The 18316-nt window shown below is 38.4% G+C and overlaps 1 protein-coding gene across 2 annotated transcripts in view; it reads left to right on the top strand.

Annotated features, from left to right (window-relative positions):
* The window catches only part of RAB6A (RAB6A, member RAS oncogene family), a 69265-nt gene that overhangs the window by 14998 nt on the left and 35951 nt on the right, over positions 1–18316 (top strand). For both annotated transcript variants that reach the window (XM_025848394.2, XM_025848393.2), the window contains exon 2: positions 16216–16274. In XM_025848394.2, the coding sequence (XP_025704179.1) occupies positions 16216–16274 (59 nt within the window). The remainder of the gene's footprint in view (positions 1–16215; positions 16275–18316) is intronic.

The raw sequence follows: 18316 nt of genomic DNA, 5'->3' as shown, positions 1-18316 counted from the left end.
ATTTTCCCAACACCATTTGTTGAAGAGACTTTTTTTTTTAAGAGTATTTATTTATTTATTTGCCAGAGAGAGAGAGAGCAAGTGAATGTAAGCAAGAGAGCACAGCAAAGGGAGCAGCAGGCAGAGGGAGAGGTAGAAGCAGACTCCCCACTGAGCAGGGAGCCCGACAAGGGACTCGATCCCAGGACCTGGGATCATGACCCCGAGCCAAAGGCAGACGCTTAACGAACTGAGCCACCCATACTTCCTGAAGAGACTTTTTTCCCATTGGATATTCTTTCCTGCCTTGTTGAAGATTAGTTGACCATAGAGATGAGGGTCCATTTCTGGGTTCTCTATTCTGTTCCATTGATCTATGTGTCTGTTTTTGTGTCAGTACCATATTGTCTTGATGATTATAGCTTTGTAATAGAACTTGGAATTGTAATGCCACCAATTTTGGTTATCTTTTTCAACATTCCTTTGGCTATTAGGGGTCTTTCCTGGTTCCATACAAATCTCAGGATTATTTGTTACAGCTGTGTGAGGAAAGTTGATGGTATTTTGTTAGGGATTGCTTTGAATGTGTAGATTGTTCTAGGTAGCATAGACATTTTAACAGTATTTTTTCTTCCAATCCATGAAGGCTCAGTATTCTTTTTTTTTTTAAACTTAAATATTCTTTTTTTTTTTAAGATTTTATTTATTTATTTCAGAGAGAGAATGAGAGATAGAAAGCATGAGAGGGAAGAGGGTCAGAGGGAGAAGCAGACTCCCTGCTGAAGGCTCAGTATTCTTATTTGACAATGTTTCTTAAGTAATTTAACATATTAAGCCTAATTAGTGTAACATCTCTCTGTATAAGGAGAGAGAACAAATCTTTTGAGATATTCCAAGGACCCTCTGGAAATAGTTAGTTCAAGGTCAAAAAAACTTCACTTAGAATTTAAATTTTGGGAAGTTTGTCAAGAATATTGAAAGATTTGGACACTTTGCTAAAGAGGTTCAGAGAAAATTATGAAACTATCTACTTGGCTAAAGTGAAAAAATATTTAAAGGACAAATATAGAAGGTTATATAGCTGCAAAAGCTTTAGTTCTTTTTGAATAGAGAAGACTTGGTTTTTCTAAGTAATCGAAGATGTGATAAAGACAAAACACAGAATCTCTGTTTCCTAACAGCAAAGAAACTGTTTACAGTTTAAGAACAGACTGATAGTCTAAGAAAATTTTGGTCTTCTTTTTTTTTTTTTAACAAAAAAAGCCATTCCAATTTTGTACGAATGTACTTTTGATACTATATTTTTTTTTTTTTTAAATGGAGCCTAACATGGGGCTTGAACTCGACCCTGAAATCAAGACTTGGTCTGAGATCAAGAGTTGGATGATTGACTGAGCTACCCACGTACCCTAATTTTAAAATTTATTTATTTTTTTATTTTTTTAAGATTTTATTTATTTGAGAGAGAGAGAATGAGAGATAGAGAGCATGAGAGGGAAGAGGGTCAGAGGGAGAAGCAGACTCCCTGCTGAGCAGGGAGCCTGATGTGGACTTGATCCCGGGACTCCAGGACCATGACCTGAGCCGAAGGCAGTCACTTAACCAACTGAGCCACCGAGGCACCCTAAAATTTATTTTTAAACAAATGCATTTTGATCTTAGCTTAATTACCCATATGATTCCTTTCCCAAGATTTCTTTCCCGTAAACCTTCTATAACTTCCTGTGTCCATTTTAGTTTGTCCCTTATTCTTTGCCTTTCCAAAATAACCAGCTTTACTTTAGGACAAAATCACTTTTGTTTCCCTCAACACAGTGCAATTCCATTCCTCATACCTTCTTTTACTGAAAACAGGCATCCTATTTCCCTTCATACTTTTCATATACAGTTGTTTTCTTTCATCTTTATTGTTTTTTAGTAGCTTTACATATATTAATTGGAATTCTTAATTCTTAGAATTCTTAATTCTCAGTGAAAATTAAGACGTAAGCAGTCTGGCAAGTTTATAAATACATTTTGAAATTTCTAGAAATATGCCCTCTCAGCATGGCGTAAAACATGTTTACTAGTAGACCTAAATAGCTTTAGTTTCTCTCTAATAAGAAGCCAAAATGGATAATCTATGTTTAGTAATTAATGTTGCAGTATTTTATCATATTTAGAAAATGACCCCAGTAATGTAATGAAATTATATCATTTAATTTAACTTGGCAAAACTATAAAGTTTCGAGTTACCAGGAAACGTTTAGGAAAGCTGCTTTTTTTTCAAAGCATACATACCATATAACAATTGTTTTACATAAAAACTCTTACCCATTTTCATTCATCTGAGTAATTTCATAACCAATTAGGTTTAGGTTACAGAAACTTCATGTGACATTAGTCAAAGTCAGCCATCAAATTTCACAACAAAGATAACATGAACATATTTGACTAATAAACCCAGGTGGAATAAAAGTTGCATGTTTGTATTATATTCAATGTCGATAACTCTGAGACATGTCTGTCTTAATTAAACCAACAAACTTGTCAAAAAAACAAAAACAACAAAAAACTCCCAATAAACTAAAACTAGATTTTACTTATCAAAGATTATCCCAGATTATATGAACTTGAAAAACTTTTGGGTTAGTTTACTTAATTTTTATAAGCACTTGTTTTTCTTTAAGCCAATTAACATAGAGCTCTTTACAAATTAATTTTGGCAATACCATCCAGAGGTAGAAAAGTCTCATTTGTATATATAGATATACATAAACATACAGATACAGAGATCTTAACAGCTTTTGTTTTAAAAAAGGTCTTAGCCTTGGGGCGCCTGGGTGGCTTGGTCATTAAGCATCTGCCTTTGGCTCAGGTCTTGATCCCGGTGAGCATCGGGCTCCCTGCTAGGCGGGAAGCCTGCTTCTCCCTCTCCCACTCCCCCTGCTTGTGTTCCCTCTCTCGCTGTGTTTCTCTCTGTCAACTAAATAAATAAAATCTTTAAAAAATAAAAAAATAAATAAAAATGGTCTTAGCCTTGAGGTGTCTACGTGGCACATTTGGTTGATAGTCCAACTCTTGGTTTCCGCTGGGATCATGATCTCCAGGTCCTGGGATCATGCCCTGCATAGAGCTCTGCACTCAGCACTCAGCCCTGAATCTGCTTGTCCTTCTCCCTCCCCATGCTTGGTTGTCTCTCTCTCTCTCTCTCTCTCTCTCTCTCTTTTTTTTTAAGATTTTATTTATTTACCTGACAGAGAGAGATAGCGAGAGAGGGAACACAAGCAGGGGGAGTGGGAGAGGGAGAAGCAGGCTTCCCGCCAAGCAGGGAGCCCGATGTGGGGCTCAATCCCAGGACCCTGGGATCATGACCTGAGCCGAAGGCAGACGCTTAACGACTGAGCCACCCAGGCGCCCCCCACCTCTCAAATAAATAAAATCTTTAAAAAAAAATCTTACCCTTCTTTCAGGTACAAAACTAAAAAGAATAGTTGGATCTAAATTGTGTTTCTGGCAGATGGACTAATCTAAGTTAATCTGCTCAGGTGGTCAAAGTTTTTTTTTTAAATGAAACATTTTTATTTGCAGGCTCTAAGGATCCTTTCAGAGCTGTTTTTGAAGTCATTTTATCTTTTAGATGCTTCTGAATATCAAAGAATGCATTCCATTGTCTCTGAGAGATTTGGGATCTGCTTTTTTAAGAGTGCTCCTTAACATGGATTTATCTAAGAGCTTCCCCCAAATGGCTATTACGTTTCCAAATTATCCAAAAATTTACCCATTTTTTCAGAAAGGCACAAGATGCTGGTCCAAGGACCAGGTGGAATCTATCTTGTCTCTGGATATCTTAACTAGCAACACTATTTCCCAACAGCTGTTTAAAACACTGGAATCACGTGTTTTCTCCCTTTTGAACAGGATGAGTGTCTTACCATGAAGCTTCAGCAAGCAGAAATGGAACAGAAATAGAAAAGAGTACTCACTACGGTAATCCCTTCATAAAAACAAAAAGGAAAAAGCTTAAAGGCTTTTAAGCCAGAGAGCTTAAATGCAAGGAGAGCAGAGCTCGGATCCAGGAGAGACTCTTAGACTTTATGGTCATTGAGAAAGCAGTGAACTCACTGGGTTCTGTGGTTACCAGCACTTGTTTGCTCACGAACCTTGGAGTTGTTGGGGGCTTCTCTGGATCCTGCTTTTGTACCAAGTAATGTTGACTTTGAAAATAAAACAGCCAGTTATTTTATCAGCAAAACGGGTTTATTTGGAAATAGTAGAGGAATTACGATTCAGGACAAGCTAGTCATGGTAAACCATAGGTAAGTCTGGAGAGCAAAGGGAAGGGGAGCATTCTTTTATAGAGGTAAGGAAGGAGTTTGGCAGGGTTGCTATAACAAAAAGTCTGTTGGAGTAAATTGTGAGTTGAAAATATAGTGGCTTTTCATTGGCTGAGTTGACTATCTCTTATTGGCTGGGCTATTGCTATTGCCAGGCAGGCAAAAAAATCTTCCATCGTCCTGCTGGGGGTAGTAAAGTAGGATACTGCTTGTTGGGAATGCAATGTAAGTCTCTTCCTGTTGGGTCTGCAGAGGCCTCCAATGAATGGTATGGTTTAAGAGCTCCCTCTTCTGGCCTCCTGACTCCATTTTAAGTAAGGTTTCCTTTACTTGGTTTCAAAAAATCTAAAATCTTTCTAAAATGATTTACATGGCCCACATTGCATAATATGGCTCCTCTCCATCTGTCCATTCTTACCTTGAACATATCTTCCACCAGCTCTCTCTGTTTCAGTCTTACTGGCCTTTTTTTAGTTGTAACTCTTCACTGATCTCTGTCTTGTTACAGACTCCCTCTTCCCCTTTGCCTGGTTAACTCCACTATATCCTTTAGGTTTTCATTTCAAGTCACTCTTCAAAGAAGTCTTTACTGACTTCCTCAGAATAGGTTTCCATTCCTTATATTCAGGACTGTTAAAATTTCTGTTTTACATTTGTTCTATAAGTTCTACAAGGGTAGTAGTCATGAATTTCTTGTTCCTTACTATATTCTAAGCACATTGCAATATTTGACATGTAGCAGAAGCTCACTAAATATATTTGAATAAGTAAATTATGATTTTTTTCTCTACTTAGCTTCAAAAAAACCTTAAGGTTGCTTACAGTAATACACATAAAAGAAGATGACTAAAGATTTATTTATTTGAGAGAGGTAGGGGGGAGGGGCAGAGAGGGAGAGAGGGTATTAATACGCTCTGTGCTGAGCACGGAACCCATTGTGGGGCTCAGTCTCATGACCCTGAGATCACGACCTGAGCTGAAACCAAGAGTCGGATGCTTAACCAACTGCACCACCCAGGTGCCCCAAAAGAAGATAATTAAAAGAAAAAATGAAACAAAACAAAAAACCTAACTTATGGGGTGCCTGGGTGGCTCAGTCGTTAAGCGTCTGCCTTCAGCTCAGGTCATGATCCCAGGGTCCTGGGATCGAGCCCTGCATCGGGCTCCCTGCTCAGCGGGAAGCCTGCTTCTCCCTCTCCCACTCCCCCTGCTTGTGTTCCCTCTCTCGCTGTGTTTCTCTCTGTGAAATAAATAAAATCTTTAAAAAAATTTTTTTAATGATTTTAGGTGTAATTTTTTTGTCATTATGGATGATGAACATTTTGCTTTAGCAAAACTGTAATAAATTTATAGCTTTTTAACAACTTGATGGCACGAAAATTTCTGTAGCAATTTGAATAGATATATAATACTGTGGACCTTATGAAGACATCATAATTTATATAACCATGGTCCTGTTGAAATGTAAACTGTATCTAAATTTTACTCTTACAGCGAACAGCCTTACACCTAAATCTTTGTGTACTTGTCTGATTATTTCCTTTAAGATACCTGTTTAGATCAGACTGCATGCTGAATCCATCTGCACGTTACTGTTTTTTTTTAAGATTTTTATTTATTGTTTGACAGAGAGAGAGACAGCGAGAGGGAACACAAGCAGGGGGAGTGGGAGAGGGAGAAGCAGGCTTCCCACGGAGCAGGGCGCTAGATGTGGGGCTGCATCCCAGGACCCTGGGACCATGACCTGAGCAGAAGGCAGACCTTTAACGACTGAGCCACCCAGACGCCCTGCAAGTTACTGTTTTTGATGAATACTACCAAGTGGGGCTGTAGGAAAGGCTGTCACTGTGCTGGTTTAGACTCCTACTCATGGAATATTTTTTGTTAGCTTTACTAATACTGGAATTTGAAATAAAATGCCCAAAATCCTTCTTCCATTTTAAGTGAGAAAAAGTAATTAAATGAACTAAGCTACACAATACTATTTAGGATTCATAGCCTTTCTTAACATTATAGTCAGGGCTCACTCCTTTGGAGAAGGACCCATTCAACCTAAGGAAAAGGGCTGTAGTTAAGGCTGTATGTACCAAGTGTTAGGAGAGCATAGAGCATGGAGCTGCAAACACTTCGGGTATTTGGATAAAGGCTTTGCAGAAAATAGGACATTTGAATTAGAATATGACAACAACCTTTGATTCTTAGTAATGGTTTGATTGTAAAGTGGTGATTTTCACATTGGGGCCATGCTGTGTTTAATAGATTCTGAAAAAAAATTACTTATTTTTATCTTTTTAAGATTTTACTTATTTGACAGAGAGCAAGCACAAGCAGGGGGAGCAGCAGACAGAGGGAGAGGGAGAAGCAGGCTCCCCGCTGAGCAGGGAGCCCAGTGCGGGACTCAATCCCAGGACCCTGGGATCATGACCTGAGCCAAAGGCAGACGCTTAACCTACTGAGCCACCTAGGCGCCCAGATTCTGAATATATTTTAAAATATTTTTTATCATGGATATTTTCAAACATATATTGTAATAGTACAGATAGTATAGTGAACTCCATTCAGTGCTGACTTCCTAAAAATATGCACCCAAACAACCTACTGTTAAGGTAAATCTGAGTTTATTGCTTAGCGTGGTAAGTGAGATAATACCTAGTAGCTATATTAGTTTCCTAGGGCTACTATAAGAAATTACCACAAATTGGGTGGCTTAACAGAAATTTATTATATCACAATTCTAGAGGCTAGAAGTCCCAAGTCAGCTTGATCTTAGGGTCACGAATTCAACGCCCACATTGAGCATGGAGCCTACCTGAGAAAAAAAAATGTGGAAGTCCCAAGTCAAGTTGTTAGGAGGGTCATTCTCCATCTGAAGGCTCTGCGGAAGAAACCGTCATCGCATGCTTCTGTCCTAGCTCATGGTTTTCCTTGGCTTGTGGCAGTATGATTCCAGTCTCTGCCTCTGTTTTCACATGGCTTTCTTCTCTCTGTGTGTTTCCTGTGTGTGCCCATGTCTAGATTTCCCTTTTCTTTTTTTTTTTTTTAAAGATTTATTTGAGAGAGCTAGAGTGTGCACATGTGCATGTGCACAGTAGGGAGGGGAAGAGGGAGAGTGAGAGAATTCTAAGCAAGCTCTCCTCTCTGAGTGTGGAGCCTATCTGGGGGCTCAATCTCACGACCCTGAGATCATGACCACCAAAATCAATAGTTGGACGCTTAACTGACTGAGCCCCCCAGGTGCCCCAAGATTTACCTTTTCTTATAAGGACAACAGATTAGATTAGGACCCACCCTAATCCAGTATGACCACATTTTAACTTGATTATATCTGCAAAGACCCTATTTCCAATTAAGGTCACATTTCCAAGGTTCTGGGTGGTCGTGAATTTGGGGGATATACTATTCAACCCAATACAGTAGCCTTTTAGAGAGGGAAGAGGGCAAAGTTGGGATGTCTGGATTTTGGGGTCTGATTTAAGGTGGTAGTTTTGTTTTTATTCTTTTTTTTTTTTTTTAAAGATTTATTTATTTATTTTGAGAGACTGAGAATGAGAGAGAGAGAGAGCACATGAGAGGGGGAAGGGTCAGAGGGAGAAGCAGACTCCCCGCCAAGCAGGGAGCCTGATGCGGGACTCAATCCCGGGACTCCAGGATCATGACCTGAGCCGAAGGCAGTCGCCCAACAGACTGAGCCACCCAGGCGCCCGTGGTAGTAGTTTTGTTTTTAAAGATTTATTTTAGAGAGAGAGAGTGAGGGAGTGGGAGGAGGGACAGAGGGAGAGAGTCTTCCAAGTAGACTGTCTGCTGAGGATGGAGCCTGACGTGGCAATGTCAGGATATGAGATCATGAAATCATGACCTGAGCCAAAACCAAGAGTCAGATGCTTACCTGACTGAGCCACCCAGGCGCCCCTAAGGTGGCAGTTTTAATATGGGGGCTTGATCAGGATTGGGTAAGTATTGTGTTAGTTTTAAGATTTGTGGGCTTAACAAAGTGAGGGTTTTGTGACAAGATTCAAAGCATCTGTGAGAACAATCATTTGATGGTATCTGTTGACAAGATGAACAGTTTCATGTTCATTTGAATGGACTTTTGGGAATTTCCTGAAGGAATAATAGTTATGGGCAACTTTTATTTTCCTAGAAAAGAATTTGTCGTAGTAGTAAAGTCAGGTTGATAACAGTAGAATGGTAAAGTCATGTTTATGCAGACAGTAAGCCTTGTGAGTGTAATTGGTTTCAGTTTTCAATCTCCAAATACTATCCTAGATCTTCAGTTATTAACAATTTGCCAATTCTTACTTTATTTCTCTCATCTACTTCCTCCCTGGTACCCTGGTTTAGTTAGCTACCCACCTCCCTGCCTACATCCTTTCTTTCCTTCTTTGCTCCCCTTTTCTGCCATGCATAATAAACATTTATTAACCATTTATTAGCACGCAAGAATAGAATAGTTCATAGGTCTGTGTAAGCTTGATAAAGTCTCTGCTTTCTGACCTTTATCGTGATCGTACCCAACTTGAATGAAAGATTTACTCAAATGGATGTGAGTATACTTCAGAATCAGGATACTGTTACCCTTACTGTTGGTATCAGGTAAACAGAATCTTGTGACCCACTGTATAGGGAAAGACTGTTGAGGGATCAAGCCATAGGTATGGGTTGATACCTTGTTAAGGGTAGGTTGAGGCTTGTTAGATTTTTTTTTTTTAATTTAGGCATAATATATATGTAGTGAAGTGTAGAGATCTTTGAAACTTTTTTTTTTTTTAAGACTTTATTTATTTGACAGAGAGACAGCAAGAGAGGGAACACAAGCAGGGGGAGCGGGAGAGGGAGAAGCAGGCTTCCCGCGGAGCAGGGAGCCCGATGTGGGGCTCCATCCCAGGACCCTGGGATCATGACCTGAGCCGAAGGCAGACCCTTAATGACTGAGCCACCCAGGCGCCCCCAAAACTTTTTTTTTTAAGATTTTATTTTCTTTAAGTAATTTCTACACCCAGCATGGGGCTTGAACTTACAACCCTGAGATCAAGAGTCATATATGCTCTACAGACTGAGCCAGTCAGGTGCCCCTCAAGCTTTTTATTTAGAGATTGTATATAAGTGCCTTACCCTTGTTGATAAACTTTTTATTTTGGATTGATTTTAAGCTTACAGAAAAATTGCAAAACAGTGTGGAGTTCCCATTTACCCCTTAACTAGTTTACCCCTTTTTAGCATCTTATATTACTATGGTACCCTTACCCAAACTAAGAAACTGGTATTGGTATATTACTATTTACAGCCAAACTCTAGCCATTATTTGGCTTTTACTAGTTTTTTTCATTAATCTCCTTTCTCCAGAATGCAGCCTAGGTGCCACATTGTATTTTGTTTTCCCATTTCCTGGGTTTCCTGTGGTCTCTGATAGTTCTACTTTGCTTGATTTTAACAATCTGGAGGCCAGGTTTCCTTAAGAATATCCCCCCAGTTTGGGTTTGTCTGTTTTTCTGGTGTTTAGACTGCAACTGTGACAATATATCAGGGGGTACATAAAATTCACATACATGTATACACTTTATTTAAAATAAAGTACATATAATGAAACGTTTTACCTTTTTTTTTTAGGTTTATTTATTTATTTTAGAGAGAGAGTGCATGCAGTGGGAAGAAGCAGAGGGAGAGGGAGAGAGAAAATCTCAAACAGACTCCCCACTGAGCAGGGAGCCTGATGTGGGGCTTGATCTCAAGACCATGAGATCATGACCTGAGCCAAAAACAAGAGTCAGAAGCTTAACTGACTGAGCCACCCAGGTGCCCCTACTTTTTTTTTTTTTTTTTAGATTCTTAAAGTGTAACATCCAGTAAAGGGCAGAAAAGGGACAGATCTTAAGTATATGACTTGTTGAAAAGTTAACATACTTTATACATCCTTGTCACTACCACTCAGGATCAAGATATAGGTCATTTCTATCACTCAGAATTTCCCCTGGCTCCCTTTTCCAGTTAGAAACTTCAGAAATTACGACTATTTTGACTTCTATCTCCATCAATTAATTTTGCCACTTTTGAATTTCATATAAGTGGAATCATACAGTATGTATTCTTTTGTATCTGGCCCCTTTTACTCTGTAATGTCTGTGAAATTTGTCCATGTTGTTGTACATATGAATAAGATGTTATTTTTGCCTTGTAATACTTCATTATGGGACTGTGCCACAATTTATCCATTCTCCTATTGATAAAATTTGGATTGCTTCTGATCCTTGGCCGTTACAAATGAAACTGTTAGGAACATTTTTGTACATGGTGTTTTTGGTTCAAGTACCATGGACTTTTCTTTTTGAGTTTTAGTATATATCTTCTTGAATAAATGTTTTGTCATTTGCTTTATGCCTTTAGGACTGTTTCCAGAGATTTTAAATGTTTTTTGTTTTGTTTTGTTTAAGTTCTTACCAGTTTCACTGGAGAGTGGTTGTAAGTAGCTCCTTACAATGTCATGCTGGAACTATTTCTGTTACATATCTCCCAATCTGGGCTTGCCTTTTCACTCTTTGTCTCTAGATGAACAGAAGTTTCTAATTTTGATGAAGTTCATCTTTTAAATATTTTTCTTTCATATTACTTTCTGAGTCCTGTTTCAGAAATCTCTGCCTCCCCCAGCACATAAAGATAGTATCCTGTACTTTTGAAGCTTTAGTGTTTAAGCTTTTACAATTAGGGCTGTGATCCGTCTCAAATTAATTTTTTGTGTGCGGTGTGAAGTGTTGTAGGGGTCAAGGTTCTTTTTTATTCTCCATTCAGATATTCAGTTGTCTCTTATCTTCCCCGCTGAATTCCATTGACACCTTTGTCATAAGTAAAGTGGCCATACACATGTGGCTGTTTCTGGACTCTGTTCTACTGGCCTGTTTGTATGTAGATTAATACTACATTGTCTTATTTATAACTATAGCTTTTTTTTTCTGAAGATTTTATTTATTTATTAGAGAGAGAGCAGGAACAGGAGGAGGGAACCTGACACCTGGCTCAATCCCAGGACCGGGGGACTATCACCTGAATTGATGGCAGATGCTCAACCAACTGAGCTACCCAGGCCCCCCTAGAACTGTAGCTTTATAGTAAATCTTGAAATCTGGTAGTGTCAGTTTTATTCTTCAAGATTGTCTTGGCTATTCTAAGTTACTTGCTTTTTTTTATTAATTAAAAAAAATTTTTCCAAATATTTATTTATTTATTTATTTGAGAGAGAGAGAGAGAGACAGACAGACAGGTGGACAGAGCACAAGCAGGGGGAGAGGGAGAAGCAGGCTCCTGCTGAGCAGGGAGTCTGAAGCGGGGCTCAATCCCAGGACCCTGGGATCAGGGATCATGACCTAAGCCAAAGAGAGATGCTTAACCCACTGAGCCACCCAGGTGCCCTGAAGTTACTTGCTTTTATAAATAAGTTTTTTTTTTTAAGATTTTATTTATTTATTTCACAGAGAGAACAAGCTGGAGGAGCAACAGAGGGAGAGGGAGAAGCAGGCTCCCTGTCCGAGCAGGGAGCCCGATGCGGGGCTCTATCCCAGGACCCTGGGATCATGACCTGAGCCAAAGGCAGACGCTTAACCGACTGAGCCACCCATGCACCCCATAAATAAGTTTTTGAATCTGTTTGTCAAATACCAAACTAGCCAAAACCCTGCCTTTTTTTTTTTTTTAACTGGGATTGCATTGAATTTAGCAATACTGAAACAATGAGTCTTCCAATTCTTGGACATTGTATATTTTTCCATTTATTTAGGTCTTCCTTAATTTCTCCCAGCAGTGTTTTGCAATTTTCAGTGTAGAATTCTTGCACATTTTTGTTAGATACCTAGGTATCTTGTTTGTTGTTGTTGTTTTTTAAGATTTTATTTGAGAGAGCACTAGGGGTGTTGCGGGGGAAGGGGCAGAGGGAGAGGGACAAACAGACGAGCAAGGAGCCTGATGTGGGACTCGATCCCAGGACCCCGGGATCATGACCTAAGCCGAAGGCAGATGCTTAACCAACTGAGCCACCTAGGCGCCCCTGGTATCTTGTTTTTGATACTCTCATAAACATACTTTTTAAATTTCAGTTTTTAGTTGTTAGTGTGTAGAAATACAGTTGAGTTTTGTATAGTGACTGTATTCTGGGCATTGCTAAATTGACATTTAAAATTTTTGTGGATTCTTTTGCATCTTTAGTCATGAGTGGTATTGGCCTATAATTTTCTTTTTCTATAATCTTGTCATTTTATTTTTTTAAAGATTTTTTTTGAGAGAGAGAGTTGGGAGGGGGAGGGATACAGGGAGAGAGAGGATCTCAAGCAGATGGCCTACTGAGGGTGGAGCCCAACGTGGGGCTTGATCCCACGGCCCTGAGATCATGACCTGAGCTAAAATCAAGGGTTGGCTGCTCAACCAACCAGCCACCCAGGCACCGCTGATCTTGTCATTTAAAAAAAACCAGTTATACAAGCAAGATTGATTTAATATTTGAAAGTAATTCTAATTCACCCCATTAACATAAAGGAGTAAAATTTCAATAGATGCAGAAAAAGCATTTCTCAGAATTCAAAACCTGTTTGTAATCAGCTACAAACTTTTAATTAAGAACAGAAGTGAACATCCTAAAATCTGATAAAGGATATTTACCCATACCCCTCCCACTCACCCCCCAAAAAACCCCTACAAATAACATCACACTTGATAAAATACTGACCTCATATCCTTTGAGTTTGGGAAGCAGACTGTGATGTCCATAGGAATATTTTTAAAGATTTCATTCATTCGGGGTGCCCGGGTGGCTCACAGTCATTAAGCGTCTGCCTTCGGCTCCGGTCATGATCCCAGGGTCCTGGGATTGAGGCCCGCATCGGGCTCCCTGCTCAGCAGTGAGTCTGCTTCTCCCTCTCCCGCTCCCCCTGCTTGTGTTCCCTCTCTCTCTCGTTGTGTCTGTCTTAGAGAGAGTGTGGGCGTATACACACGTTCGTGTTAGCTGGGGGTGGGGGGGCGGGCGGCAAAGGGAGAGGGAGAGATCTCAAGCTCACTCCTGTGCCAAGTGTGGAGCCTGAGATTAAGACCTGAGCTGAGATCAAGAGTCTGACGCTTAACCAACCAAGCTACCCAGAAGCCCCTAGTTCTAGTAGATTTTTAAAATTAGTGTCTTAGGATTTTTCTGCATGACTAGTCATGTCATCAGTGAAAGAGAACAGTGCCATTTTGTGTGCCTTTTATTTCTTTTGCTTATTATTGCACTGGCTAAGACCACCAGTACCCATGCTGAATAGAAGTGGTGAATTCGACAGTCTTGCTTTTTTACTGCATTCTTTGGAGGAAACCATTTGGAGTTTAGCGTTACATATGATGTTAACTATAGATTTCTTTGTAAATGCTGTTTATCTGATTGATGCCGTTTCCTTTCCTGGTTTGTTAGTTTGCTTAGAGTTTTCATAATGATCGGGTGAGTTTTGTCGTATACTTCATCTAAGTGTATTGAGATGAGCTTAAGGATTTTCTTTATTCTGTTAATATTTTAGATTACATTAATTGATTTTGTATGATTTACTAACCTTTTATTCCTGGGATAATCCCTACTTATGAGGTATCTTTATATATACATATGGATTTGGAAGCACCTGGGTTGTGCAGTCGGTTAGCCTCGACTCTTGAGTGTGGCTCAGGTAGTGATCTCAGGGTGGGGAGATCGAGCTCTGCCGTGGGCTCTGCGCTGGGCACAGTGTCTCCTTAAGACTCTCTCTCCCTCTGCCCCATCCCCCCAACTCATGCACGCGCTCTCTCTCTAAAATAAATGAATACTCTTTTATATATGGATTTGTTTTGCTCATACTTTGTTAAGGAATTTGAGTCTGTGTTGATGAGAGAGATTGATCCATAATTTTCACTTTTTTGAAATGTCCTTGTTAGGGTTATGCTCATCCCATGTTATGAGTTGGAAAGTGTTCTCTTTTTTAAAAAAAAAGTTTATATAAGATTGGTCTTACTCCCTTAAATGTTTAATTGGAGTTTTCTTTGTTGGGAGATTTTTATGTCCTTCTGCTTTAAACTTTTCTGTTTCTTTGTATTTAAAGTGTGTCTCTACAGAAAGCAAGTATTTGTGTTTTCTTATCCATTCTGACAATCTTTGTCTTTTAATTGGAGTTTTTAAATCTTTTCATTTACTCTATAAATTGATAGGACTGGATTGGCTTTGTCTCCTTTGATTTTTGTTATTATTTTACTGTTCCATTTTGATTCTTCTGTTGACTTGTTGGCCATTCCTTTTTGCATATATTTTTAGTGGTTTTGCCAGGGCTTATGGTATGCATCATTAACCTCTCACAGACTGTACTGTACTATTCACATAAACTGTAGACACCTTACAACAGTATAACTATATCTCCCCATCTTTTGTGTTTTAGTTCTCATATATTACATTCTCTATGTTATAAACTGTAATATAATTTTTACTTTTATTTATTTATTTGAGAGAGAGAGAGCGAGCATAAGTGGGGGTAGGGGCAGAGGGAGAGGGAGAAGCAGACTCCTGCTGAGCAGGGAGCCTGACTCAGGGCTTGATCCCAGAACCCTGAGGTCATGACCTGAATCGAAACCAGGAGTTGGACACCTAACCAATTGGGCCACCCAGGTGCCCCTGGAGCTTATAATCCTTTAGGAAAAACAACGTGTAGCAAATCATTATACATTTGCATACCATTTTACAGGAAGTTTGAGGTAAACAAGAGCAATATATTTACTAGGACTCCATAGTGAATCGTATTTAAAATACTTAGGGGCACCTGGCTGGCTCAGTCAGTAGAGCATGCACTCCTGATCTTTGGGTTGTGAGTTTAAGCCCCACATTGGGTGTAGAGATTACTTAAAAATAAAATGCTTAATAATTTTTAATCCTTTGAATAAAAACTATTTTATTTATTTTTAAAAAATATTTTTATTTATTTATTTGACAGAGAGAGAGACAGAGAGAGAGGGAACACAAGCAGGGGGAGTGGGAGAGGGAGAAGCAGGCTCCCCACTGAGCAGGGAGCCTGATGTGGGGCTCGATCCCAGGACCCTGGGATCATGACCTGAGCCAAAGGCAGCTGCTTAACCGACTGAGCCACCCAGGCGCCTCTGAATAAAAACTATTTTAACAAGCTATTTTATATTTCTTTGTTATGTATTTTATATAGTTCCTTGCTTTTATCCACCATTTCCCCCTCTGTGAAATGCATATTGCCTTTTATCTCTTCAGATTTTTACATTTACTTTTACAGAGTCCAGTCAGTGTTGAAAACAGTAGTATGTACATTTTTCCTGACTTTCCTATGAATGGTTCTAGAGTTTTACCTTTAAGTACATGTTTTTATATATAAAAAATATTACAGAAAAACACAGACCAACATTAATTGTATATAAGTGGTATGATATACATAATTTTCACTTTGTTCCTGTAATTTTCTGTACCACCAGTAAAATACAGTATGCATTTTACTTTTTTATGTGAAAAAGATGGTGAGCATTTTTTTTTAAATGAAAACTTTATGTACTGTTTAATAAAGAAATTCATAGTTCAACTGTTGCTATATAAAGAGGCTTCTTCTCAAGTCTAATCCTAGTTCTTTTTGTTAGGGCCCAAGTAATATCTGCTTGGTCTTTTGTGAATTAGAGATGTCAACATAATTTATTATTTTCCTCCATCTTTTCATTTTCCTCAACTCTTTATTAAATAAAACTTTATTTACCTGTGCTCTTAATTTGAGAGATTGTTATCTGTTATTAGAGAAAGGTGTTTCAACAAGCTATGGGCTATATGTTTCTAAATTATTAGTAGAACCATTGCAGATATTTCCCATTGACTTTAATTGCAATTCTCTGTAGAAGAATCACAGTATATTGTTTTAACTAAGTGAATCTTTTTTCCTTTTCATTTCAGTTGGAAAGACATCCTTGATCACCAGATTCATGTATGACAGTTTTGACAACACCTATCAGGTATTTTATTTTTGCTGACTTAACTCGTTGTCTCTCTTTTAGGTTAGAAGTAATATTTAAGGTCTTTCCAAAAATCTACTTATTTATATAAAAGCACTTTCTGTAATCTATAAATGCTATATAAATACAAAGTATAACTAATTTTGGTCATAGTCCTCAATCTTTTCACTTGATTTCTTTATCTCTTCTTCCAAAGTCCATTGAAAGATTATGACTAATTACCACTTGGGATAGAAGTAGTAGTGATTATAGATATTCTCATATGTGGTTCAAGCCTAGGATTCTGTGACTTTTTGATCTATACTTAAAGTCAAGAATAAATGAATGGTGTAATTCGAAATCATTAACAGAAGGAGATTTGGGATTTTCACAAATATGTGGAAATTAAACAGCACATTCCCAAATAACCAACGAGTCAAGGAAAAAAATTCACAAAGGAAATTTAGGAAATACTTTGAGATAAAAGGAAAAAAAAAACCAACAACCACAACATACCAAAATTTATAGGATACAGCTAAAGCAGTGCTATAAGGAAAAGAAGAAACATATTAAATCAATAATTTAACCTTCTGTCTTAAGAAACTGAGAAGTAAACTAACCCTAAAACAAGCAAAAGACACATGACAAAGAACTTTTATCCAACACATACGGGACTCTTAAATCACAGAGTAGTAAAGAATTACTAATTCTTTACATTTTGACAAGTTTCAGTAGATGTGTACATCTGTGAAGTTACCACCATCAAGATTAGGAACATTTTCATTCCAAAAGGAATTTGTTTTAATTAAGCCTTTTATTAAAAACCATAAAGATCATAGAACAGAAATGACTGACATATATAAATCTGACATTTTAGGAAAGTCACTTCTTAAAAAAAAACTAATTAGTATGTACTGTATATATTTTATTATCATTCTTTTGAATATCTCAGAAATGGTTTAGCCACCTCATTAGACGTGAAAAGAGCAAATTTAGAAATGAAAAATAGCTCAATCAGTAAGAGTGCTTCAGTTTTCTTCTGGACTCCTTTAGGTCAGATATCCCCAATTTTCTAGGTCCCTGCAACTCTACGGCCTATAGGCTTCACCTAGAGGACCTTCTCTTGAAGGTCTTGATGGTGTCTTGATTCTGAGCAATGCTCTGTCTCTTCTCATCAGAAGAGCTACAGATGCCAGTTTCAGAGACTAACAAAAGTATTGATGTCATTGAGCCACATATGGAAAATTCCTGAAAAGTGTAAGCTCAGATCTTTGGGTAGTAGAACCATTACCATAGGCTAAAAAATCTGAACTAAGGTCAGAGTCTTAGGCTAAAACACTTTTAGCTGGAGCCTATTTAGAGTTCTCTGGGTGTTCCTAAAGGATTTTGTTATATCCATGTTCCCAGTGAAATTAAGGAAATCTTTCAGGCATACCTGAAAGTGCCATTGCTGTTTCTTCATGCTGCTGTTCAGTCAGACATATATAAGAATAGTGATGTTGACATAAAGGTAGTGATATTGATAGAATTTGACAGATAAGGAAAGATTGTGTTGTTTGTGGGAAAGTTGTTGCTAATAAAGCTAATGTATCGGGCACCTGGGTGGCTTAGTTGGTTAAGCGACTGCCTTTGGCTCAGGTCATGATCCCGGGGTCCTGGGATGGAGTCCCGCATCAGGCTCTCCCTGCTCTGTGGGGAGCCTGCTTCTTCCTCTCCTTCTGCCTGCTACTCCCCCCGCCTGTGCTCACTCTGTCAAATAAATAAATAAAATCTTAAAAAAAAAAAAAGCTAAAATATCATTGTAGGTTTTGCTAATTAATAATGTGAGTTACAAGGTTTTATAACAATTAGATATAGTCCTAGATGTTCTTTTAGTTTAGCTCTAACAAGAAAATTTAGATGATATAGTACCCTACATCCTTATTTAGGGAAATCAGCTTGACAGTATGTTAAGTATTATCTTTGAATATGAAGAATTGACCTTTGTGTGACTAGCTGCCAACTTAGTTTCCAGGTGAAGAGTTCTTCAGTGAATCATTTGAAGATTCCCTACTCCGACCCCC

Source organism: Callorhinus ursinus, unplaced genomic scaffold (assembly GCF_003265705.2).
Source record: "Callorhinus ursinus isolate GAN/ISIS: 27379988/994484 unplaced genomic scaffold, GSC_fseal_2.0 scaffold35, whole genome shotgun sequence".
Lineage (NCBI taxonomy): Eukaryota > Metazoa > Chordata > Mammalia > Carnivora > Otariidae > Callorhinus > Callorhinus ursinus.
The sequence above is the reverse complement of the archived record's forward strand: the minus strand, read 5'-3'. Positions and strand labels throughout refer to the sequence as shown.